This window comes from Tiliqua scincoides, chromosome 1, assembly GCF_035046505.1.
Source record: "Tiliqua scincoides isolate rTilSci1 chromosome 1, rTilSci1.hap2, whole genome shotgun sequence".
Classification (NCBI taxonomy): domain Eukaryota; kingdom Metazoa; phylum Chordata; class Lepidosauria; order Squamata; family Scincidae; genus Tiliqua; species Tiliqua scincoides.
The window spans coordinates 272,415,354-272,442,938 of NC_089821.1; the positions used below are offsets into that span (position 1 = coordinate 272,415,354).

General features: G+C 43.5%; 1 protein-coding gene and 1 pseudogene across 3 annotated transcripts in view; one reads left to right on the forward strand and one right to left on the reverse strand.

The window, feature by feature from the left end:
* CCDC88A (coiled-coil domain containing 88A) overlaps window positions 1-9,043 on the reverse strand; it is a 156,626-nt gene extending 147,583 nt beyond the window's left edge. For all 3 annotated transcript variants that reach the window (XM_066626045.1, XM_066626036.1, XM_066626027.1), the window contains exons 1-2: window positions 8,419-9,043; window positions 7,970-8,070 (exon numbers count right to left, since the gene is read on the reverse strand). In XM_066626045.1, the coding sequence (XP_066482142.1) occupies window positions 7,970-8,070; window positions 8,419-8,481 (164 nt within the window). In that variant the 5' untranslated portion in view covers window positions 8,482-9,043. The remainder of the gene's footprint in view (window positions 1-7,969; window positions 8,071-8,418) is intronic.
* A 4,019-nt stretch (window positions 9,044-13,062) lies between these two features.
* On the forward strand, window positions 13,063-13,181 carry LOC136637451 (5S ribosomal RNA; annotated as a pseudogene).
* Window positions 13,182-27,585: the final 14,404 nt, after the last annotated feature.

A 27,585-nucleotide genomic window follows, 5' to 3' on the forward strand; every position in this document is an offset into this window, starting at 1 on the left:
CATATACTGGCAAAGAGCTACAATGACATCAAATCTGGTACAAAAATTAAAGAAGCTGAAGGACAGGATGAAAAACCAAAAACACTGAGAAGTCTCAACTCCTGCCAGTCAAACTAGGAGCAATTGTTAACAGGAAGCAGGAAGTTCATGTTAGTCTCCCCTCTAGGCTACCTGCGTGTCTTGCTATAACCTTTCTACTTATAGTGTTTGGTTAAAGTAAGACATGTTATTACTTCATGTGAATCTAATAAAGATAAATGAAGGTAATGGGCATGGGGAACCACAGTTACCAGGGGACTCCTGTAAGTAACTGCACATTTAAAGAACTCATTTTGGGGTGTAATTTACCCAACTACACATTATGCAGAGTGAGCTGCTGGTATGTAGAGATGATAGAATTCCAAACTGTTTATAGTGCAGATGTAATGTCACTTTTTAGAATAATTATCCATGCAAAAGACCCTGACTGCATGAGCACTCTGGAGGAAAGGTTTTGGGCGGTGCTGGTTTACTACATGCAAGAAATTTTTTAGGTAGAAAAGGATTCAGAAACAGGACTCCTAAACTTCAAGTTAGGACTCCTAATTTGAAGCAAAACAGCCCAAAATTCCAACAACCCAGTTTTCCACCTCACTTTACATAATGTGTAAATGGAGTCATTTAGTGAAGCTGTTCTGGGTAGTGGTTATTTAGTTTTATTTTAAATATACGTATATTTTCATCTTTGTCTCACTAGATATTTCCAGAATGCCAAGGCAGCAAGTGGGTGACCACATCTTACTACTGTGGTCCTTTCTTACTTACCTTATTTGGTCAATACATCTGTTCCAGGAGAGGATATTTAATTTATTAAAGAAGTGAGGCTGGGATGTCAACTTCTTAGAAGGTGATGGTGGTTAAGCTTCTCAAACAGAGAAACTGTAATGACACTATTGGAGATCCATCTCCAAGATTTCCTCTTAGAAATGTTGTATGGTCACAGCACAGCTCCAGGCATTCTAGGTGATACTATCTTCCCCCAACCCATTTCATTTCCATTTATGGGTAAATTTTGGGGCAGCTTTAGCAGACAGTAGTCACCTAGAGGTCAACAGGAACAGAAGTGGAGCAAGGAGGGGGCAGAGTGGTAAGTACAGCATGCTCAGCAACACACCATGTAAGCACCCTCCCCCTCAGGTGTTGGAGCCATTCAGGGCAGAGATGGCAAAGTACTATCACTGCCCTGAATGGCTCTGATGCTAAAGGGGAGGGGCGCTTACAGGGTGCATTGTGGAGCATGCCATACTCATCACTCTGAACCCCCCAGCTCCAATTCTGAACAAGAAGACATACATACAACTTACAACATTTAACTGGGAGTTTGTAATTCAAATCACAGCAGTGACACAAGCAACAAAGAATGACTGTGAGCAAGTGCAGGTGCACACAGCTGCAACCCTATTTACTCAGAAGTAAACCCACTGCTTTCCATGGGTGTCATTATTAAATAATGGTTAGTACATTCTTAAGTAAGTACTGAATTGTAAGCTGGGACTTTGTTTCAAATGGAAACCAGGATTACATCCAAGTGTTTTTTTGTTTTTGTTTTTAAAACCAGACTCCTAAACTGAGGGGTGCATGAAATTCTTTGAAAATGACTTACCAGGAACTGTTCTGAGGCAGCAGCAAAAAGAGAAAAAAGGAGACATTTTACTTTCTTCTCCAAACTGGAAGGGAGATGACAGGGCTTATGGGCTTTGTAGGCTTTGTGAGGAGTACAGTGCTGCATTTCCATAGAAGCAACCTTCATACAGACTACAATCCCATAAGCACCTTCATTTCTCTTCCTGTCTGGAGAAAAAGCTAAAAAACAGACAGATTTTTGTCTGTTCTAACTCTCCCAAAAGTCAATTTTAGTGGATGTCCCCTAGTTCTGGTGTTGTGTGAGAGGGAAATGAGCATCCCTGTGTCCACTCTATTCATCCCCTACATAATTTTGTATATCTCCATTATGTCCCCCCTCAGGTACCTCTTTTCTAGATTGAAGAGCCTCAAATGCTGTAGCCTTTCCTCATAAGGGAGTTATCCCAGCCCATTAACGATGATGATCACTCTCTTCCGCAACTTTTCTAGTTCTACTATATCAACTTTTCGATGAAGTGTTAAGTCTTGACCATGCATTCTCCAGAACATGTTAAGAGCCTGAAATGTTAGCACAGACACTGCAGCTGTAATGTCAAGGAAAATGTAAAGGTGAAGTGTAAAGGTTAAGACAACTCTTAGCAACTTGTCTTTTGGCCTCGGAGGTTCTGCATCTTCCTTACTATAGTTGTGCGCCGCTTAACAACAGGGATGTGGATCTTCATCCCTGTCGTCAAATGGGCCTTGATGCTATGCAAAGCCTCCAAAGACGAGGGGAAGCTCTGCTCCCCTCACCTCCAGAGGTTTTTATGAGCCTCCCAGAGGCGGCACATATCCACGTGCTGCCTCTGCAACGCTCAGAATGTGGGAATCATGAGAGAGACGTAACTTCCAATTTCCTCTGGAAAATCGGAAATAGTGTCTCTTGCGCAATTGGGGCATTCTGAACTGTTAAGAGGCAGCATGAGTCTGGGAGGCTCAGAGACGCCTCCGAAGGCAAGGGAAGCTCTGCTTTCCCTCGCCTTCGGAGACTTGGGGGTACGACCTCCTGGCCATTGCATACGTGACCAGTTGCTGGCCAGAAGGTTGTTAAGGGGCACACACCTGTACAAAGATTCAAAACCTGAATCTATGAAGTAAAGAGGCAGGGATTAGCAGGTTTGCTGTTCTAAGGAATGTTCCTCAGGAATGTTTGAAACTATTAGGCGAGTTCCAAGAGCTTGACAGCAGGTTCCCCTTGTCCTGCCGTTCATGTAGACTAGGGGTCGGCAACCTGTGGCTCTGGAGCCGCATGCGGCTCTTTTAGCTGTCTGCTGCGGCTCCTCCGGGTGAAAGTGGCAAAGGGGGTGACAGGAGGCACTTGTGTTGGGAGGGCAGGCTGCTTCCCTCCACCCCCTGAGCTCACTGCCCTCCTCTCCCTTTACCCCCACCTGCCCCGCATTGCTTTCCCTTTTCAATTTTGTCAGCTCTGCAGCCTTAAGCTCCCTGTTTTTCCCTTCCCCAACTCTCCAGCAGGATGCCCTCCTCTTCAGCCAATGCGAGCCCTTGCAGCCCACCTTTCCCTGAGCAGGTCCCCACTCAGTGCAAGGAGAGGCTTTTCCTCCACAGTAGAGGAGACATCCTGTGTGTCTACTCAGTAGTTAGCCCCATTACAGCAGATGAAGCTTACTCCCAGGAAAGGGTGCCTGGGATGGCAGCCTTGGAGCCTGCTCAGGGCCAAGCGCAAGGACGGGTGAGTGGGAGCCCGCGCCCGGCAGGTCTGTTCTTAAGCAAGCCCCGATGTAGTCCCTGCGCTACTCCTAGGAAGGTGTGGAGGGCTGTAGCCTCAGCCCCCTGCTAAGTAAGCCCCACTGTAGTCAGTGGGGCTTCCCCCCAGGAAAGTGTGGAGAGGACTGCAACCTGAGAGCTCCAACCAACTTGTCTGCTCAGAAGTCCCATTGTAGTCAATGGGGCTTACTCCCAGGATAGTGTGGAGAGGGTTGCAGCCTCAGTGAGGGAGGGCAGGCAGGGCAGAAGTTGGCCTGTGGCTGCCCCCCCACCTTCCCCCCCCCCCAGCTCTGGCTTCTTCTCTTCCCCACCTCTGGAGTCTGTGTCCTTTTTTCCTTCCAGCATGGTGCCTCTGGAAGGTGGGGAGAGTTCTTTAGTATCCATGTAAGATAGCCAGATGTCATAACCGAGGTATGTATTGGAATCCTGGAAGATCTGGTGAGGAGGTAGATGTGGTGTCAGCAGTGGCCCCTTTAAGGGTAAGGCCAGGGCATCCAGCAGAGTGTGCTGCACAGCTGCAGCCACTTGAAGGCAATAGGGCCCTCGGGAATATAACAGCACCTGAGGCAGGAAGGGGGTGTGCGGTGGAGAGGACACTCTGACTTTGGACTCTGCCCGACTTTGTGACTAACAGACTGCTGGAGACACTGGAGTTTGAAGTGTGGCTGCTGTGCCCAAGATCTGCTGATGACCCAGGGTCTGCTGTAGTGGTGGGAGGCTGCTAGCAGGAGAGAGGACATCTGCAGGCTGAACAGGTGAGCTACCCTGGAGGTGGGGTCCAGCAGGACTACAGGGCAGAACCAGGGTCATTTGTTGGGGGGAAAGAAGAGGAGCTAATTTGCTTAAAGTGGGCATAATTCTCCAGGCAGAGAATGGCCTTGGAATCAGGCAAAACACTATAGAGAACCAGGCATCTGAAAACATAGGACAAGAATGTATGACAAAACTAACTAAAAGCTACAAGAGGGGCCTACATTATAAAAATGGGACCTATAAGAGCATAAAGGTAAAAAAAAAACTATATATGCAGTGTTATCTTCATTTTAGATGTCAAAAGGGTTTTGTGGCTCCCTTTTAGATGTCTCCATTTAGATGTGGCTCCATTTTAGATGTCAAAAGGGTTTTGTGGGTTTTTTCCTCCGGAAAATGGGTCCAAATGGCTCTTTGAGTGCTTAAGGTTACCGACCCCTGATGTAGACAGACATCACCTTTACCATTTCCTAGATATTACAGCTGTAGTGTCAATGACAACATTACAGGGTCTTGACCATGCATTTTTTGGGGGAGTACCACTACCATACTATAGGTCCTCGAACTGCATAAACAGTAAGATTTCACATTACTTTTCTACCACTTACATAACAGTTATCTTCTTTGCTACTTAAGTATTTTCATCTCTACTATAAACCAGAGATATCATGAGAGAAGCATCTTGGGTGACACTGTATAAATAGCCTTGATCAGCCTACTATTCCAGACTATGCCATCAACCAAATAGCACCAACAGTTAATGGACATGCTTTTCCTGCACCAAATACAGGCTTATGTTAAGTTTCATCCACTTTACTTTCCAATGCTTTGCTCTTTCAACTGCTTTAAATTATAACCATATTTCAAATTTCATTCACAGGCTTTGGTCTTTCATCTAACCTTCCAAGAGGTTAATCAATTATGTTTATTTAAGTTTCACACATATTTACATGTGTTCTAGTTAGTCATTTATGTTTTTCCACTGGCCAAAATAAATTTGCAAGCTAAATAAACTATGCTTTGACATTCATCAATTTCTTACATTCATCCATGCTCTGGTCCCTAACCAGATAAAAGTGCAAGGTATTGCTGTATTCTGCAAGCTACCTTGATACATAAATCTCAAGAGATTAATATCCTTAAAGCTTACCCTTCCCTCTGCAGATTTCATGAGCCACAGTACTGAACCTTCACAGAGTGATGTTTAACTATGAAACCACTTAAATAATGCTCCCCATGGCTATGGCTATAACACTATAGAAATTCAGGGAACACAAAGGCTTCTCCTTGATAATGTTTGGGTTATTTCTCTTTATCCCCCCATCACCTTTAGTTTTTCCCCTCAGTAACTTATTCCTTTAGCAGTGCTGACAGCAACAAATACTAAATGGATCATTGCATCTTAATATTTAACTTTACCACATTTCTGAATATACTGAAAGTAGTTGTGTATTACTGGACAAAGATCTTGCTTGCTTAGCTTCCAAGTAATCACAATCCCTGAGTGAATTCAAATGATAGTAATGTCTGACTGAACACTAAATTTGTACACATCCATTAGTAGATGCAAGCAATGATTTTGGGGGGGAGGAGGTGGTGAACCTTTGAATGCACCACCAGAAGGTCTTGTGTCAAATTCTTCTGACTAGTAATGCTGCTGCTCATAAACTTCACAGATGTCTATTCGTAGATGATGATTCCCATATGTTGAATCACTAGCCTATATGCAGTAGCTCTTAGGCAAAAAGAACAGCACAAGAAATTAGGTATGGCATTTAGATCAATATTTAAGGATTGCATATCAGAAAATAAAATCCAGAATGTGTATTGGCTACAAGTTTAAACCATCAACCGTACACACTTTGTTAAAGTCTGAGTAAACGTGTGAATGGTCATCTTTACAGAATCATACGCTGCTTCTAAAAACACTTTGACTCATTAAAGCAAAACTACAGTGAACATCATTTTTTCTGCAATTTACAGTCTTCCCAGTGGAAAAGCAGATCAAAATAAAATAAACATATGAATTTGATACACTGTCACTCAATATTACATAAAAGTTCCTTAGGCTTGAGTCTAAACTCTAGAGTATGGGTCACCTTCTGATTGTCTCTTCACATGGCAAAACCAGACTGTTTGTAATTATTGCTACCCGATTGTGTCTTTTGAACATACATACAGGTTGAGTCATTTGCAAGGGTTCTGTTCCAAGAACACACAAGGATAGCAAAAAACTGCACTATAGCAAATCAATTTAAAAAACAAAGTTTCTTTGCTCTGGTGATTTAAAAACAGCTTTGATGACCTTTGTAATACACACAGAGTCATTCAGTCTCTCTTCAGGCCCTTAGGCTTCACTAGGAGGCCGTGATCCCTCCCTTCACCAGAAGCCCCAGCAAGGGGGAAAGAATGGAGGTGATAATTGCTGCCATTTAGCCTTCTTTTACATGCTCAGGGGGAAGGGTGTAATGAACCCTGCAGAGAGAATGACTAATGGATTGTCAGCCAGCTGCCCTCTCTGGCATTATTAAGAGACTGTTTTCCTTTAATTTAAAGGGTTCTTCTAATCAGCTTTGAGATAGAAAAATCTGTGGATACTTAGGTTATACCTGTAATCACTTGTATGTATCACTCTCTGCAACAGTAAAAAGTGGTTTTTAAAACTGATTTTAAAGGGGTGCATTTTTCCACTTCTCCAGGGATCAGCACATTCCTTCTTATTTGCAGGGGCCATTTGTGTTGAGTCAAATCCGTATATAACAAGGCTGGACCTGTACATCTATATGTACACACATATGCTCACCTCAATAAGTATGCCTCTAAGCAATCATACTGCATTTTGAGGTGTGTTTCAAAAAATCTTCTAAGGCAGTTTTTTGAATGCTAAATTAAATTAAGGCTGCAATTAACTTGAATGTAAGATTCACTGAAATCAAAAGGATTTATTTCCAAATGAATCAATTTAAGACCAGATTGCAAGTGTAACTGCTTTTTAATTGAAAACATAGTTGATCAGAATCATTGAAATGACACTTTACATATGCTGTATAAAAAGGAATGGATCGTAGAAGGTAGTGAGCTGTCCAATCTGATCTTACAAAATGTGTGTATTGGGCTGTAAGGATAATGTGAAGTGCCCCCAAGCTGGACAGGAACATAGCATAGATATTAGAAATTAAAACATACCGATATGCTCAGGATAGCCAACTCTGTACTGAACCATAACATCCTACCTTGTTTCTGCCTAGTATTTCCTGAATCTATTTTTACAGAAATCATGTAGATATACAACTTTTCAGAGTAGCATCAGCACAGACCTATACTATAAAAGATGTACCACAGTATTAAACAATATCCTAGGTCAGAGGTTCTCAAACGTTTAGCATCAGGACCCACTTTTTTGAATGAAAATCTGTCAGGACCCACCAGAAGTGATGTCATGATTGGAAGTGACATCATCAAGCAGGAAAATTTTTAACAATCCTAGGCTGCAATCCTACCCACACTCACCCAAGAGTAAGTCCAATTTACTATCATTGTTAAAAGTATACACAGATATGTAACATTTCCCCAATGCAGTCACATGCCATGGTAGCATCAACTCCAAAATATTAAAAATACAATATTAAAATTAATGGAAGCCCACCTGAAATCAGCTTGCAACCCACTTAGTGGGTCCCAACCCAAAGTTTGAGAAAACTCTGTCCTAGGTAATTTGAGAACATGGCCACAAAATACCAAATAATCTTAAGCAATAGAATAAAAATGCATTCAGTCAGTAACATACCAGATTCTGCAAGGCAGCAAAACAGAGAGAAATAAAACAACTTACATTTGGAGCATGACTTCATTCAAGAAAACACCATCCACCAGGGCAACATATTCTTCCAGGTTGGTTCCATTTCCTCTAGCCAACAGTCCAAATGTCTTAACCTAGAACCAAATCAGCATCATTATTGCACTGACTTTGTCTGTAGAGCATGAACATAGATAGATCAGCGATTTCTAACCTTTTTCATCTCGTGGCACACTGACAAGGTGCCAGAATTGCCAAGGGACACTATTAGTATTTTGACCATTGACAAGGCACCCTATGTTCCTGGGAAGGGGCTCAAATCGCCCAATGGCCCTATTAATAAATGAGCCTTCCTAAACTCCTGTGGTACACCAGCGGACCATCTGCAGTACACCAATGTGCCATGGCACAGTGGCTGAAAATGGTCTAGAGTAGACAGACAAGACAGACAGACAGATGGATAGATAAGGGAATAAAAGCCTTACCCAGGTAACAAGAGGGCTGGATATGAAGAGCTCCAAAACAGGGGTGAATATCTCGTTTTCCATATTTTAAAAAAAGCTGGGTAGGGGGTTTCAACTGGAAAAAACCAAGAGGCGAGGCAGGGTTCCTTTCGTTTTAGCAGTTCCGCAAAATTATCCACGACGTCAGGAAGAACAAATCCAGGCTGGCTCTCCAATATGCTCAGAAAGTAGTCAGGGCATTGGAGACATTATCCGCCTGGTCCAGAAAGGAAGAGATCCGCGGCCATCAACGCCCAGCTTCAGTTTTTCCCCCTCAATGTCTCCCACTGACTCTTTCTTCTTCCTCTCTCCGTGCTGAAGAGGGAGGAAGGAAGGAAGGGAGAAAGAAAGGAGGGACCCAGCGAAGATCCTACAGCAGCGGCCGCACAACGCCCACTCCCCCCCGGGCTGCAACACCAGCAAGCATGTCCGCAGGCAGATGGGGGCAAGTCCTCGCCAGGCTCCCCAATTAACCCCCCGTGTGTGTGTCAGCAGGGAAGGCGGCGATCACATTCCTCTCCTGCACTTTCTCGCTAAGCCAGCTCGGAGAGAATCACTTCCCCTCCGCAGCCAGCCTGGTTGTCTCGCCCCTACAGGAGACGGGGGTCACGCGCCAGCCCCCGCAGGAGCGCCCCCTCCCTCGGCTTTGCCTCTCACTCGTCGTCTTAATGCGATACTCTCCCTGGTGGCTCCCCGACTCGCAGCCCGCACAACTGGGGCAGGGACCCCACCCCTTATCCTCCGTCTCCCCCAACCCACCCCGCCCAGCTGTTCCAAGCTCCAGTCGGCTTCTCCCCGCGCCGCCTCGGCCCTTCGCTCGCTTCCCCCCACCCCCAGCCAGGCAGCTTCCTCAGCTTCCTCTTCTCCCCCACATGCCCTCCCCCTGCTCTTGGGGGGCGCAGCCACTCCCCCCCAGCAAGACTGACTCCCTTGGGCGGGGGCACACCCACCGCCCCCCAAGTAACGGCCACCAGGCTTCAACGGCGCCGCATCACTCACTCCCTCCCTCACACACCCCTCTCGCCCCTCCAAGGGGAGACTGAGAAAATCCCTCCGCAGAGCCAGAGAAGCGCTCCCGCGATCGCGCGCTTCTGGCTTGATCCGTCCGCCGCCGCCGGACGGCGAGGGAGGAATTAAGGAAAGGGCGGGGGAGGGAGGAGAAAACCGCTGCATGGCGCGCGCGAGGGAACGCTGGCTGCAGCTGCAGTAACGGGCGCCGGGCGCGCGCCAGGGCACGCGGAGAGGGCGTCGCGCGCTCTCTCTGAGGAGAAACGTTGAGGGTGTGACTGGGGCAGAGGAAGGGGCAGGATGAGGGTGCGCTTCTCCGCCTCCCCTCTCTGTGCCATAAAGCCTTTGGCCCGCACCTGGGGATGCCTGCAATGAACCCCGTTTGGAAGAGAACGTCACCACCCTTGCAGGCTGCAACCCTCGGCACACGCTTGCCTGAGTCAGCCCCACTGCAGACTACGGGGCTGGGGCTGCAACCCTAGGCACACACTTGCCTGGGAGTCAGCCTCATTTTGACTTCAGAGGGACTTCTGATAGACATGCATAGGATTGGGCTGTTATGGCTGGTATGCATGTCTACTCAGGTATGCTGCAATCCTATGTATGTCTACTCAGAAGTAAGCTCCACTGTAGTCAATGGGACTTACTCCCAGGTAAATGTGGTAGGATTGGCTGACAGACCCTTCAGCTGCAGAAATAACTTGTGGAGTGCAAAGTAAGGGCCCAATCCTATCCAACTTTTCAGCACTGGTGCAGCTGCAATGCAGCCGCAAGGTAAGAGAATAAATGTTCCCATAGGTTGAGGAGGCCTCTGAGACAGCCTGTCCGCCACAGGATGCAGTGCATGCCCATTGGCACAGCAGCACTGGCATTTAAAAATTGGATAGGATTGGGCCCTAAATGTTCCTGTTAATAATAAAATGAAGTGTTCTCACTGACATGGCATCACATTCACACACACCCCTCACCCCAGTGAGGCAGGGGTGTGTGTGTGAGAAAGAGAGAGAGCCCATGGGGGTGCAGGCAAGCACATCTCCCTGTGGAAAGAGGGAAAGAGGAAATGTGTGTGTGAGTGAGAAAGAGCATCTCCCTGTGGAAAGAGAGGGAAAGGGAGGAAATAATAGTATTTGACATCCCCCTGGGCAAGAATGGTGGTAGAAAGGATTAATTTCATTTTTAAGCCTCACTTGCCGCCCTCAGAGCAAGAAGTCAGGAAGTCTCCCTTCAAGATAGCAAGAAATATTCAAGATAAGGAAGCAGGGGAGAAACAGTCTCGCATGTATTTGATTTATTAGATTTATATCTATGCCAGATATGTAACCAGTCCTAGCAGCCATCAAAAAAGGGCAATGTTTTCTGAAGGCATCCAGCTGCTAAATGTCAATTTGTAGACTTGGTGCTGAAGGATGGGATGGGTGAGGGCCCAAAACTATGTGTGGTGGTGCCTCTGGCGTTCTGCCCAGGAGGTTGGTACACACCCACCCACACATACACTGGTGCAGGAGGTTGTTAGAGGTATACGCACACACACACCATGGTGCAGGAGGGTGGTAATGTACGTGTACACACACACACACACACACTCTGCTCTCTTGACAAGGACTAACAAAAAAGCTCCTTAGCTTCACAGATGTAATCAGACATCTGCAAGACATTTTTCAGGTTACAGTGAAAGAGTGTGAGAAATGAGAATAATGGACACTCTGAAATCAGATTGTACAAAAAAGGAAATTATTAAAATGAAGGACAAGGCAGAGAGGATTGTTGTGCTCTGATTAGGAAGAGCAATTCCACTAATTTGAGTTAACATTTCCCAATCAAAGAAAGGGACTACTGTATGTTGGGCTAGTAGCCATGTGTGAAGCATCACTACAGAAACTTATGAAAAGAAAAACAAACTAAGAGCCCAATCCTGCTGCCGGGCAGCACTGGTCTTCCATGCACTTCCCTGGCAATGGCTGTTGCAGATCTGCTATAAGGCACATAGCAGAATGGCACCAGTGGGAAGGCTAGCACCAGTTGGTGCTGGGCCTCCATGCCAGTCAGACACCTGCCAGAACCTGACAGTGGTAAGTACCCCGCCAAACAGTGGTGATACAGGCTAATGGAAGCGAGCCAATTATGTTAAAACAGATCATTTGGGCACAGCAAATGCTTAGCAGTTTAATAGGGAGAATGTTCAAATGTTTACTTATGTTAATGAACCAGTGTTTATGGGTGTTTATAGCTAAATAGTTTAAAAAAAATAATGTTTAAGAAATAAGGAAAATGATGCTTAAAACATATGAAATCCACTTTGTCTGAAGAAGTCTGAAACTGAAACAAAGATAGGCTGTAAATCAAGGAATGAGTCTAGCAAACTGTCAAAGCATCCGATAAGGTTCAAAAAGGGAGTGTAAGGCTGGAATTTACATCTGAGGCTTAACTGCAAGTATGAAGGAGTGAAACAGACTCCCGGCTTCTTCCCTGCAATGAAACCATAGAAAAAGAACATTTTGGATTTTAAAATGTAATCAACATATATAGTGGCTTCAGAAGTTAATTTTAGCTGTTAGAATAGTTTAATCAAAGCATGAAATACACAGAAAGAGGAAAACTATTAAGTTTTACTTAAAGCCACAAGTTTGAAAATTGTAATGCAACCTTGGAGATGCAGATGTAGCAAAGTTAATCAGGAGAGTCTGACAGGAGACATTGGAATGTGGTATAGAGTTACTCCTCAGATAAGACTCTTATCTTAGGCACTCTGTGGACTCAAGGTCCTGCTTAATTGGAACTAAGGAAGTACAACCTAAAGTGAGATTAGATTACAACTCAGATTTACAACATACAGGGAGTAGCCAGGAAGCAGAGTAAAACTTATCTCTTGGCACCAAGAGGCAATAAAACTAAGGGTTATATACAGGTTAGAGACACTTTTAATGAGGGAAAACTAGCAACATTAGTTAAGACAGTTGACAGCCTTGACAAAGACAGTAAACCTGTTGCTAATTAAAATAGAGTTTTTCAAGATACAGACACCCGCAGAAACAGCTGGACAGGAACAAGATAATATGAGAGAGTCCCTGATAAGCCAGCAAAACATAATGAGAACCTCTAAGCTGACACAGAGGGAAATGATATTTGTTTTAAATAAGAAAAGAGTTCTAAAAGAGAATCCTTTTGTACAATAAGAGTTTAGTTTGTCCTGAATTAAATAAATGAAATTACACCACTATACAGATCACATATGAAGAATTACACATGGGATAGAGGGAAAAACCAAAAGGGCTTAGTTCAAACAGAGGTTAGCAGAAAGCCCACAGTGATTAATGAGACCAGACAGAAAGAATGTTGAATAGATAAGCAGATGGCTGTTTGAAACATGTCAGGGTCAGGCCAGTGAGGAATGGCCAGAGATAAGCAAAGACATACCAAAGGCCAGTAATAAATAAGTAAAGAGTAGCAAAAGATAAGAACCAAAAACAAAGTTATCTCTGGTCAATCCTGAGAAAGCCTCCATCTCTGATGTCACACATCAGCCAATGAAATGTAGGACTCCTCAGACAAAGGAGCCAGAATCCAATATAAGGGAGAGGCTCACACTGGAAAATCACTCTCTGAGGGCTTTGAGAGTTCCCACACAGCAACTGTTACCCTGCACATGCCCAATCTCGTCTGATCTCGGAAGCTAAGCAGGGTCAGGCCTGGTTAGTACTTGGATGGGAGACCGCCTGGGAATACCGGGTGCTGGAGGCTTATACCATAGTCTTTCGAGACTGCAGGTTGTCAACCTCACGGCTCTAATTGCTCTCTTCATTTTGGACAGGAGTCCCTGAGAGGCCTGTTGCTGGCAACAAAATAAAGCTTGCAGATGATCACCACTCTTGCTTACTGAGTTTGCTTTTGAACTTTGCTCTTGACCTTGCAACAGTGGGGAGACATTATGGGGCATGGGGACGATGGCGGAAAGGGGTGTTTTGGGGCAGGGGAGGGCAGACCAGGAGAGTTTGGGCCTGGAAGAGGGTTGGGCTGAAATGGCAGCCTCTGCTGCTGTCCCTATCCCCCCTCCTGGAACTCAGAGTCCTACACCGGTCTCCTCTGCACCAGCAATTGAGCTGACGCAGATCCGAATAGACTCATAGGGGCTGCCAGGGTCCGACACAGGATAAAGAAACCAATGTTTCCTTATCCTGACCTCTGGCTGCATCCCTGGCCCTGCAGGATACAGTGGCGGCCATTTCAGAGCTGCTGTACTGCAGGGCAGCAGCCTGGATAGGATTGGGCTGCCCATGTAGCCTTTAAAAACAAATGTAATTAAATGTGTATACATAAACACAAATGTAATAGCTTTATTTGCAAAGATAAATATTTCCTATTTAAATCAAATGCAGATCTACTCAAAGAAGGTCTTTCTCTCCTTACTAGCAAATTAGATCTTGTTGGAAATGTTTATTAGACAGCAGATTAAAAAAATGAAAGCTGGGGTGGGGGTGAACATAGGTGAGAAATCTTGGACTAGAGTAAAGGTCTGGTGATATATGAGTGAAATAACTGCCAAAAAACTTCTAGCTCTTTAAGGCAACTACAAAAGCATTTTTGTACAAGCCTGAATAATTAACCACTAAGCATTCTGTGTCTGGCAACAGTATATAGTACATAATTGTGTAAGCAAATACTATGGAAGTTCTCTGGCTCATGAACATGTAGGCTTTCATCAAGCAACAATTACCGTACTTTAGCATAGGCCATTTCCTGGTTTTTAAAGATTCATTACCAGGCACTGCTGATAAAAACATCAAGTTGCACGCTAACAAAAAGCAACCAGTCCCTTGGAAACAGTTCACACTGTTTTGAGATAGAATTAGGAGGACACAGCTGTAAAAACTAGTGTATACCTTCTTGTTTTCAGTTCTCACATTTACCTAAGCTCAAGGCTACTGTGAAATTTCTACTTTTAGAGATCTTCACAGAATGCTAAGTATGTGCTGATTATTGCAATCGCTGTTAATTATTTCATTCTCCAGAAGACTACTGGAAAAAAAGTATCCAGATTTTTGTTTAATGTGCTGCAATTCTTAAAGCCAAAAGAGGTTGGAACGACTGTGTATCAGTTCTCAAGATTCTATAGTGTTTTAGTGTAGAAATACCATTCTAGTTCAAGATTCTATCATGCTCTAGTCTAGTGGAACCAGGACCAAGTAAACAGGCTGCAGTATGGAACACAGCTGAGGCAGGTGTTACTCCTTACTCTGATCCTGGCAGTAGCATCCCTAGGTGGACCCTTTTTATTTTCTGCCATATAAATGAATGACTGCTATTCCCTCCTCTGGAGAAATCATTGCACTTGACCCTGGTTGTAATAAGAGTAAAACCTATCCACAACCCTGATGCTGCTTGTTCTGAACATCACTGACAGGGAGTCCTCATGAGGAAAACATGTTTCCATGTCCGAAGGGGTCCACACACACACAAAGAGGTCAACTCTCCCTGCATATCTCAAGTATCATAATTGCAACATTTTTCTACTCCTTAATAGAAGCTCTCTAAAGAAAAATGGTGTTGGATTATGTGACTGAGTCACAACCTAACTCATCCTCGTGGGAATACCTCTTCCCATCATCTTCTGTGATGTAGAAGTGATAGCAGCAGTTACACAGCAGGATCTGACCTAATGCACCAGAGTGCAGTATTGTGAGCATATCTGCATTAGAACAGTGTTATAATTACCTCCTGTAGCATTGTTTGAAACTATGACAGCTGAACCCTCTCCTGCCTTTCCCTTATGAAACCCTGGAGAGTTGCTGCCTGTCAGTGTAGACCAGTGGTCAACTTTTTTTGTGCCATGACCCCAAAAAATAAATAAATAATAAGGCTGGGGACCCACTGCTGATCCCACCCTGCTCCCAGGACCCAATCACCCCTATTCCCATCACGGCCCATTCTCTGCCCCCACAGGATCCCAGTGGAACACTGGTGTAGACAATACTCAATTAGATTGACCAATGCCTTGATTTAAAGGAGTTTAATATGTTCCTCCTGCTTCCTTGAACAGCTCTGGCTGTTTTTCCCTCACCCAGTGCATGGAACTGCATGGTACCATCTTTCTCCCCTCATATTGTTCCCAAAAGTCACTTTTTCACATGGCCTCTGGCTTATCTTTGTACCGTATTTTTTGCTCCATAAGACGCACCTAGTTTTTAGAGGAGGAAAACAGGAAAAAAATATTCTGAACCAAATAGTGTAATAAAATATTTAATAAACTATAACAGAATAACATTTGAACCATGTAAAGTGAACAGCAGTCAACAGTGGCATTAAGAACCATTATCACTGTCATTAACAAATGGAGAGACTTAAAGGTTTGAGTACTCTAGTTTTCTGGAAACCCCAAGAACTCATCATTGCTAGAGTCAGAATTTGTGAAGCTCACAAAAGCAGGTGCACACAAATAGGGGATCACATTATCTTTCTGCTACAATGATGTTCTGCCAAATTCCAATCCACTGGGCCTCGTGCCCGCTTAAGGCTGATCAGTCCCCCTTGTGCAACTCACCAGTGCAGCAAGCAAAAGTGAGTCCAGTTCCAGTCCACAGATGCCAAGTAAATCAGTCCCATCAATTAGAGTTGCCAAATCAGAGTCCAGAGCCAATAAGCCAAATTACAGTCCAAGGTCAGTCAAATCCATCAGGGTATCCAAGTCCAGTCACAATCCACAGTCAGATTCCAAATTCAATAAACCCAGTCAGTCTCCTCTCTTACCTCCAACCTGCACTCCTTCAAAACCCACAAACCCTTTCTGCCTCAGGTACTCCCCTGAGGGCCCTATTGCCTTCCAGTGGCTGCAGCTGTGCAGCACACTCTGCTGAATGACCAGGCCTTACCCTTAAAGGGGCCACTGCTGACACCACATCTACCTCCTCGCCAGTGATTCCAATACAAATGAACAAGTGGAAAGTCCAACCACAACTTGAATTCTCAAGACACAACAGACCTCTGGATTTATGGTGAGAACCGAGCCTTACCTGGGGCTTGTGCAATAAGCAAACACTGGCATTCTGACCAAGGAGACAGTTTTTTCTTTATGATGGGGGGGCTTACATTCAGATGCTGGATGAGGTGAGTGAAAGCGCCCCTTCCCTGCTGTGTGAGTGAGTGTGGGGGGGGGCAGAGCATCTGTGTGTGTAAGAGAAGGGGGCAGCCTGTGTGTGTGAGAGAGGGGGGAAAGTGTTCGTGTTGCAGAGAAGTTGTGATGCTCCAGGCTTGGGGTGGGGGGTGGGGGGAAAGAGAGGCTGTGATGCTCCAGGCTTGGGGGGGGAGGCTTTCCTGGGAGTAAGCCCCCCTGACTCTAATGGGACTTACTTCAGAGTAGATATGCACAGGATTGGGCAGTGAGACTGCCACCCCACCCACGCTTTCCTGGGAGTGAGCCCCAGTGACTCTGTGACTTACTTCTGAGTAGCCTCTGACTGGGAAGCAGAGCAGAGCTAGCGGGCAGGGGGCGGGGCCAGAGCTGGGGCGAGTTTTTTTTTTTTGCAGTATTCGCTCCATAAGACGCACACACTTTTCCCCCCACTTTTTGGGGGGGAAAAAGTGCGTCTTATGGAGCGCAAAATACGGGTAATTCTTATTCTCAAGTGTAAGCAAGCTTTATTTTATTTATTTATTTATCACATTTTTATACCACCCTTCCTCCAAAGAGCTCAGGGTGGTGTACATGGCTGCTCCCTTTTTTCCTCACAACAACCCTGTGAGGTAGGTGAGGCTGAGAGAAAGTGACTGGCCCAAGGTCACCCAGGGTGCCTCATGGCTGAGAGGGGATTTAAACCTGGATCTTCCAAGTCTGAGTCTACCTCCCAAACCACTACACCACCCTGGCTCTCTACCTTTAAGTTATGGCATTTGCCCACATTCTTCCCAACTTTGTCATTCCTTCCTTCCCTCCCTCTATTGTTTCACCAGTGTCCGTTTTACACTATCAGACTCTTGGGAGCAGGAATCTGTTTCTGTTGTCTATGTAACCCTGCAAAGTGCTATGTACTTAATATAAATTAAGTGCAATATAAATTAACAACAACAACAACAACAACAAAACAAAACAATAAAAGATGCAATAATTTGTTATTTATTTTGCTCCTAAGCAATAGAAACTGGGTTTTTTTTTAATTTTTCAGATGAATGTGAACTTTTATGAAGGTGCAACTGGGGTCTTATCTTCTTCTCCCCACCCTTCATTGTATGCACTGATAAGTAGATTAGCTCAGCAGCACCCTCATCCTACTTTCTTGCAAAATACTGACCCAAACAGTCCCTGCTTTCATTTAAATCCTGAAATTCCATGTACATAGGCTTAAATTCTATGTATGACTCTTTTGTGCTTAAGTTTCTTTATATAAAATAATGTGTCAAAAACTTTAATTCTACACTAGCATATATCAAAATAAGAATTTTGCTCTGAAGAGAGGCCGGTAGGCCTTTCTTCTGAGTTTGTCATCATCAATACTTAAAGGTTTGCCTTGGCAAGCAGGAAACTGTGATTTCACAGTGGAAAAGAGTCTGCTGATCTCACCAGAAACAGAGGTTGTTTTTCTCACTTCTGATGTTTTTACAGTAAAATTGCCTGTGCACAATATATGTTCCAGAGGAATATGAAATTTGTCTGTGTGGAGAGATATCTGGACTCATTCTATGGAATGAGATGTAACATATATCTAGAGTAAAGAGGAATTATTGAATTCTTGTGTTTTCTTTTGAAATGGTGAAGTTTTTGAGTGTTCATAAATGGGACCAGAACTGTCTGTATCAGAATTTTGGACAAGTCCTTTTTGTTTTGCATGCTCAGAAAGGAACAGCTAGAAAACCACAAGTTCCAGTTCCCTAACACAAAACCACAAGCACATTGGGGTGGAAGAACAGCCAATATTGGGACTGAAAGTAGAAGAAGCTCAGAGCTGTTGGGTACAGGGAGATCTATTTCTTAACTGATACATTCGAAACATTTGGTATTATGCTCTTCAGTTTCAAACACTTTTTCAACAGTGGCTTACCATTAAAAGATGAAAACAGTGAACAAACTAAGTCAACACAAGAGGAACAAAACCATGAACAGCATTGAAGAGCAGGTTTAAAAAGCCAAGGCAAATAAAAAAGTCCATTTAGCACTGAAAAGACCAAATATAGTGTCTTGTTCTCCTTGAAAGGCATTTTTCTTTACCTGTACAGAAGATTTTCATACTCCCGCTGCACCACCTCCTTCCCCCATGCTATATGCCATGAGCATAAGTGCTTCTTCAACACATATGGCTCTTTGATGTGTAATATGGAGCTCATGAAGCTATGTTGGCTGAGCTCTTTTTGCATCACAATTAATATAAAGGTAATAAACAACTTTCAAGTTTTATAATTATTTACCAGGTATACACTGAGAGGCCACTGGATTAAAACATAAGTTGAATATTCATGGTAAGTTCCAGATATACTCATGTACAAGTATAATACGAGTATTATACATGACTCATGTATAAGTCAAAAAATTATGCCTTAAATTGACCCTGAAAACATGGGTTGACTTATAAACAGATCAATGCAATGTAGTAAATAAAGCTTCTGTGAGCAGCTGCTTGGTGAGGTGGAGGTGAGACTGGGCTGAGAATTAGGACACAGAAGGGAAGGAAAAATTGTACTTACCAGTAATTGTTCTGAGGCAGCAACAAAAAACAAACCCCAAAAAGGTTGCTATTATAGCTTTTTCTCCAAACAGGAAGAGAAGTGAAAGCGCTTATGTAGTCTGTATGGGGGCTGCTGCTATAGACATGCAGCACTATACTCCTCACTTCCAGAGGGTCCAGGACAGATTGTCATTCTAAAAAGTGGGTCCCGATGTGTATTGGAATCTCGGTAGATCTGGAAAGGAGGTAGGCTGTGGTGTCAGCAGTGGCCCCTTTAAGGGTAAGGCCTTGGCTTCCAGGAAGTGTGCTGCACAGCTGCAGCCACTTGAAGGCCATAGGGCCCTCAGGGATATAAGGAGCACCGGAGGCAGGAAGGGTTTGTGGGTAGCAGAAGGAGGAAAGCTTGAGGCAGGGGAGACTGGATTAATGGACTAAGGAATTGATGGCTAATGGATTGATTGGTGAATGGATTTTGGAGACTGCTGGAACAGACTGCTGGAGACACTGGAGTTTGGTGTGTGTTGTGTGGCTGCTGTGCCTAAGACCTGCTGAGGACCAAGGGTCTGCTGTATTGGTGGGAGGCTGCTGGCAGGAGAGAGGACCTCTGCAGGTTGAGCAGGTGAGTTACCCTGGGGGTGGGGTCCAGCAAGACTGCAGGGCAGAACCAGGGTCATTTGTTGGGGGAAAGAAGGGGAGCTAATTTGCTTAAAGTGGGCATAATTCTCCAGGCAGAGCTTGGCCTTGGAATCTGGCAAAACACAGTGCTAAAAGTTTGAGAACTGCTGCCATAAGTTGTTAATATTATTATTAACAGTATTTACAGAACTTACAGCAGTTCTCAAACTTTTAGCATGTATATACTGATTTTAGTGATTTTGAAAGCTTTAGTAAGTTGACACAGGGGTGTGTGTGACTCTACAAGAATTTGGAGGAACAATACTATCATGTTTTATATCAATCTATGTGTAATTTCATGCAGAATGCAATGAAACAAACCACGTTGAAATATCTGTTTAGCAAAAGGTACAGCCAATAAACCAGTGGGGGCAGAGTGATGGTACATCACCACACCCACCACCTGGGGTGTTGCCCTGCCCACTGCATGGGGTGACACACAGGCCTCCTGCACAGGCTGATGTGAATCCTAGTGACACCACTGGGGTGCTGATTCCAAAAATGGCATCAGTTTTCCCCTATCATTTCTAGCTTTGGAAATATGGCATAGTCTCATTAGTGAATGGTTCAAGGAGCTTCCTCATGAGGAAGCCTATGCTATGGCCATTTTTGGAATCAGCAACCCAAATTCATAAAAAAAAACCACCATAAATTTTGATAAAACGTTTTTTCTGACCCTCAGTTTTGCAAGTCTTTGATATAGATTAAAGGTCATCCTGAACTATTTTTTGCCAATGGCAAAGAGTGGTTAACTTGATAACTGTAGGCACAGTGTATTTTAGTGCATTTTACATTAGAACAATGTTTCCCACTAGATGCTGTGCCAGAACCACCATTCAGAGTGCGATACCATAGTCTTTCGAGACTGAAGGTTGCCAACTAAGGGTCGGGACCCACTAGGTGAGTCATGAGCCAATTTCAGGTAGGTCCCCATTCATTTCAATATTTTATTTTTAATATATCTGTATTCAATAGTGTTGAATGCCTTTTTGTTATCCTCTTTGTAAGTGTTAATCACGTGTTGTCTAGTTGTATCTTATTGCCTATTTCTCCAATAAAAAATGGTTTAAAAATAAATAAATAAATAAATTAAATAAATAAAAGATTAACAAGTTGTGAGTTCCTGCACTTTTTTTTTACAAAAAAAGCACTGTCCAAGGGTAATCAAAAATTCCATGATTTTTGGCACAAAAGCTGCCCTTGATTTATACTCAAGTAACTACTGTAAATATATTTAAGAATTTAAATACATCTTAAATATTGCAGCTCTCAAACATCTGAAGTTTATCATATGTGGTTCTTACATTAAGTTTGACCACCTTTGCTATATGCCATCCTGTTTAGGAGGGTTTCCCAAAACTCAGGTGCCAACTTTTGGAGGTGTGGAGGGATGTACAAGGATGTGGAGATCAGCAAAAATCACCTCCCTCTTACACTAAAGAAAGTATACAGGTTGAGTCTCATTATGCATGAGGATTCTGTTCCCAGGACTCACATGGATGGCAAAAAACATACTAAAGTAAATCAATTTAATGAACAAAGTCCCTTTACTGTGCTGATTTAAAAACAGCCTTGCTGACCTTTTGAAATGCACATAGAGGCAATCAGTCTCTCTCCAGGCACTTAGGCTTCACTAGGAGGCAGCAATCCCTCCCTTCACCAGAAGCCCCAGCTAGGGGGAAAGAATGGAGGTGATAATCACTGCCATTAAGCCTTCTTTCACATGCTCAGGGGGAAGGGAGGAGTGAAGCCTGCAAAGAGAATGATTGATGGATTGTCCACTCTCTCTGGCATTATTATTATTAAGCAACTGTTTTCCTTTAATTTAAAGGGCCCTTCTAATCAGCCCTGAGATAGAAAAATCTGTGGATAATTAGGTTATACCTGTAATCACTTGCAGGAGTGTATCTCTGCAACAGTAAAAAGCAGTTTTTTAAACTGATTTTAAAGGGGTGCATTTTTCCTTTCTCCAGGGATCAGTGTATTCCTTCTCATTTATAGGGGCCATTTGTGTTGAGTCAAATATGTGTATTAAAAAAATCAGTGTATAACAAGGTTGGACGTGTGGTTTGTAGCAGAACAACTTAAGATATAACTCAAGTTGTATCCTGAGAGCCAGGATGATGTTGTGGTTCATGTGTTGGACTTAAACCTGGAAGCTCCAGATTTAAGTCCTCTCTCAGCCATGAAGCAGGTCCTCTCATGGATTAAGAGCTGGTTGAAGACCAGGAAACAAAGAATGAGTGTCAATGGACAATTTTCACAATGGAGAGAAGTGAAAAGTGGTGTGCCCCAAGGATCTGTCCTGGGACCGGGGCTTTTCAACCTCTTCATAAATGACCTGGAGACAGGGTTGAGCAGTGAGGTGGCAAAGTTTGCAGATGAAACCAAACTCTTCTGAGTGGTGAAGACCAGAAGTGATTGTGAGGAGAGCCAGAAGGATCTCTCCAAACTGGCAGAATGGGCAACAAAATGGCAGATGCACTTCAATGTCAGAAAGTGTCATGCACATTGGGGCAAAAAATCAAAACCACATATAGGCTGATGGGTTCTGAGCTGCCTGTGACAGATCAGGAGAGAGATTTTGGGGTGGTGGTGGACAGGTCGATGAAAGTGTCGACCCAATGTGCGGCGGCAGTGAAGAAGGCCAATTCTACGCTTGGGATCATTAGAAAAGGTATTGAGAACAAAACGGCTAGTATTATAATGCCGTTGTACAAATCTATGGTAAGGCCACACCTGGAGTATTGTGTCCAGTTCTGGTTGCTGCATCTCAAAGACATAGTAGAAATGGAAAAGGTGCAAAAGAGAGCGACTAAGATGATTACGGGGCTGGGGCACCTTCCTTATGAGGAAAGGCTGCGGTGTTTGAGCCTCTTCAGTCTAGAAAGGAGACACCTGAGGGGGGACATGATTGAGACATACAAAATTATGCAGGGGAAGGACAGAGTGGATAGGGAGATGCTCTTTACACTCTCACATAACACCAGAACCAGGGGACATCCACTAAAATTGAGTGTTGGGCGGGTTAGGACAGACAAAAGAAAATATTTCTTTACTCAGCGTGTGGTCGGTCTGTGGAACTCCTTGCCACAGGATGTGGTGATGGCATCTGGCCTGGATGACTTTAAAAGGGGATTGGACAAGTTTCTGGAGGAAAAATCCATTATGGGTTACAAGCCATGATGTGCATGTGCAACCTCCTGATTTTAGAAATGGGCTATGTCAGAATGTCAGGTGCAAGGGAGGGCACCAGGATGAGGTCTCTTGTTATCTGGTGTGCTCCCTGGGGCATTTGGTGGGCTGCTGTGTGATACAGGAAGCTGGACTAGATGGGCCTATGGCCTGATCCAGTGGGGCTGTTATTATGTTCTAAGCTTCCTGGATGACCTTGGGATCAGGGCCTATGAGGGGAATGTTAGCAAGGGGTACAAAGTCTCTTCTGGGCTCCTTCCCAAAGGGGAAGGAAGGCAATGGGGGCAGGCAGAATGGGGGGATAGGGAAGGGGGAGGGTGCTGACAGCCACAATAGTCTTTGGAGCTCATTTCTATAGACTTCTTGACACAGAGCCCAGGTCTACCTGAACATGGGGCACTGTCAGCTAGATAAAGTAACATGGAAAACCAAATACACTCCTAAGTCTCTCTAAAATTTTTGAAATACAGAAAATTGATTGGATAAAATTAGCATTATCATATTTAGGCTCACACTAAAATGGATCAAAATGAACTTCAAAATGAACTGTAGCCCCACAGATAGGTTTCTGAGCCTCTATACAATCCTTCATGGTTATGGAATCCACAAGACAAAGAACTACTGTAGCAGGCTGGTTTCCTCCCCAATCTGGCACTGTATTAAGGAGGGTCATGGATGCTTTCCTGGGTCTGGTGTGAATGGCTTAAAGCAGCAGTTAACACTGCATGCACATGGTTGTGCCACAATATTATGCGCTGGCAGTGAGTTCAGTTGAGACAGGAAAATGTCAGGTCCCAGGAACTTTCTGGGCTCCTTCTTTTCGCTCCTGGGCCCCCTTTCTGACCCTGGACCCAGGTACAAATTACCCCCTTTACCCCCCTCTCCTTGGCCCTGCTTGGGACAGACACTATCTTTCAGCCTGACCTACCTCACAGAGTTGTTGTGAGGACAAGAGCAACTATGTACCCAGACTCCTTGGAGGACAGGCAGTATAAAAATGTGAATAAAAAACATCCAGTGTCAAGTGAGCCCTTCTGGCCAGAACATTCTACAAAGGGCATGTCACAACTGAAAAGGCCCTTTGTCTGGTCACCACCACTCTCCTCCCCTCTGAAGCTAGGGACACCCAGAGAAGGTATCTTATGATATGAACCTTAGCTTTCATATGGGAGTAGGTAGCCCTTTTAGATTTTGTAGCCTGCAGTTAATCTACCACAAATCATGGAGGAATTTTTTTTCCCCATAGGTATTCTCTTCAACTATCTTTTTCTCTTTCCACTCTGTATCTCCCCATCCTCCTCCTCATTCATTTCTTTCTCTCCTACCCTTCTCTAACCCGCTCTCCATTTATGTCTGTGGGCCCAATCCTATCCAATTTTCCAGTGCTGGTGCTACTGTGCCCATGGGGTATGCACTGCTTCCTGTGTTAGGGATGCAGTCACAGAAGCCTCCTTAAGGTATGGGAACATTTGTTCCCTTACCCCAGGGCTGCATTGTGGTTGCACTGGAGCTGGAAAGTTGGATTGGATTTGGCTGTATGTCTCCTCTGCCCACCTTCTCCCTTAAACATATGCTGCTTGTGGTAAGTCTTCACCACCACAAGCATAATCCAAGGTAAAGTGCTTCATCTGAGCTCCACTATAGTTTAAGGCTTAAGCTTTGCATGCCACACAGTTAAGCTAAAGCACTATAGGTATCACTGTTCCTAGGTGAAGCAGATGCCCTGATTGTCAGTTTGGTCCAGATCTTTCATGGTCGATCACCTGTACTTGCACATTGTGAAATTTGCAATGATATAACTGCAAAGGAAATGAATGGATGACTGCTTGCTGCTGCCTTAGTAACTTCAGCTGATTTGCAGCATTGGCAGCAGCAAGGCTAACAGAGCAGGACAATGACTCTGGGTTATTTGCATTTGTAATTTTTTTTGATCTGTTTAAACAGGCATCCTTAAATACAGATCTTCAGTAAGTGCAGATGATGTTGCTTCTTTATTGATAGGGTGTTGAGAAAAGACCATATTACTCTGCTGCTAGTTCAACAGCATTGGCTGCTGATGGGTGTCTTTTCCAATTCAATTCCAATTCCAATTCCAAGGTTGAGAGCAAAGTTCAAAAGCAAACTCAGTAGGCAAGAATGGTGATCATCTGCAAGCTTTTATTCGTTGCCAGCAATGGCCTCTCAGGGACTCCTGTCCAAAATGGAGGACAATGAGAGCCATGTGGGAACTCTCAGTGCCTCCAGAGAATAGCAATGTTTCAATGTGAACCCTTTATTTAAATAGTATTTTGGCTCCTTTGTCTGAAAATCTTACACTGTCATTGGCTGGAATTATGACATCAGCGATAGATCACTTTACAAACATCTGATTGGCTAGTTTCAAATTTCAGATCCATATACGTTCAAAATTTACATTGAGAAATATATATACTATGGATTCCAACAACCACTAGATGGCACTGTTTACTCATTTATTACAGTACTAGGCTTTGATATGCCAATTATCTCTGGCTATTCCTCACTGGCCTGACCTTCACAAGAACACCTGCTTATCTCCAACATTCTTTTGTCTGGGCTAGTTAATCACTGTGGGCTAACTTCTGTTTGAACTAAGCCTCTTGGTTTTTAATTCTCTATATGTGACTTGTTGTTGTGATCTTCTATTCTATGTGTAAACATATTTACAAGACAAACTAACTCTTATTGTACATAAGGATCCTCTTTTAGAACTTTTTTCTTATTCAATTTAACTAAATTCAGCTCTTTCGGTTAACTTAGAGACTCTCAGTGTGTTTTGGCTTAATTAGGGGACTTTCCTATAGATGTTATATCTGTTCCTGTCTGGCTAGTTTCTGCTGATGTCTGTGTTTGTCAAATTCCATTTTAATTAGCAACAGATTTACTGTCTTTGTTCCTCATTAAATGTTAGTGCTATCTCTTAACCTGTGCATAACCTATATCTCTTTCCCAATTAATTGATTCAGCTGCTTCCTGGCTACCCATAAAGCTCTTTGTACCTCTCCAGTTAAAATTAAAATTAACAAGCTGGACCTTGAGTAGTGTCTGCTTGTTAAACTTTTCTCATTAAAAATAATTTAAATCGTGTGTCTTCTCATCCCCACATCCTGCTTCCTTCGCTGTATCCTTTGATTCATGTTGGCAAACTATCTTTCTGAAATACTAATTTAATTGTTGCAGGTGCACCTCCTGACCTCATTATTTGTTTTAATTAAAAGTGGTAGGATGTTGAGTCTACAAAGAAGTCCTATCTGAGCTGTCTATGAAACTTGATTTACGCTTCTGCTAAGGCTGCATCTGAATTTCATGGCTTGAGCATACTTAATTTAGCTTCCACTATTCTGTGTATTTTATGCTTTAATCAAACTAATTTTAACAGCTAAAAATTCATTCTTCCTTATATATTGTTAATTTTACTCTATAACTATTAAAGCAGTGAAGAATATCAACGTACATGCTAACTTTAATAATTCATTTGGCATTTCTATGAAACTTTGGTGTGTTGCTTTGGCAGTCTACCAGAGACATTCTTTGTTAATTTACACCCTTAAAGACACTACTCAATAAGCATTTTTAGAATCCAGCATGTTCTCTGTTCAGAAGCCTGGATGTTTCGAAATACAAAAATCTCCTTCTTAATGTGCTTTCTCTGTTCATTTGTTCTAACAATGAAACTACAGCTTACCCTCATTCATCATTTTACCAATTAAACTGACAGTGCTTTGAAGTTCGAACCTTATCTTGTGTCCTTGAGATTCCTTGAGTCTGACTAGCAAAGGCTGCTAGTATAGCAGTTTCAGAGGGGCCTCAGAACCAAATGGATTTTTGTAAATTTGTTTGTGATATGTGCTAAGCACATATAGGCTTTTTAAACATTTCACCCATAACATTGCATTAGCATTATTAACTTAAGTAAACATAATGATTAGTTTTAGCATAATGGCTACATACATGGCATAACATTTGCTCTGTTAAACATTTGGTCTGTTAGCATGAGTGGCTTCATGGCTTTAAATTAAACATGTGAGCCTAATTTGTTTGTGTTTGGCTTGTGGCTTTGTTTAGCCTGTATCACCATCAGTGGGTCATAGCCAGATGACAAGCTAGCCAGGTGACACATAGCCAGGTGACAAGCTGTCAAGGAAAATGTATTGAGTCTTATGGAAACCGAAACAAAGCAGCACATACACATTTACTTGTGCACAGTTGCTGGTGCCTTGGTTCACTTTGAAGGGTAGGCCAAGGAGAATGCAACACTACCAAAATGCAAACCACATGGAAGTAGCATTCACATTGTTGTTTTTTATTTATTATACATACTGAATTAAATAAATGAGAAGCCTGTTTAGGTTTTTCGCCATCTTTTTTTGCCTAATAAAGCAATGCCAGTCGTTCTATAGGTGGTTGCTTTAAAAATTGGGTCATGGTGCTAAAATGGGAAGCACTACATTTATATAATAAGTTGTTTGGACCTCACTGAGGTCTTCTAGAGAGGCCTCGCTCCACATCTCTTCCTTCACTGTGTTCAGATGATCAAAGGTGCAGAACAGAACTTTCTGTATTGTAGTACCCACTGTTGAGTGATTGATTAGGCAAGCCTCCTTTT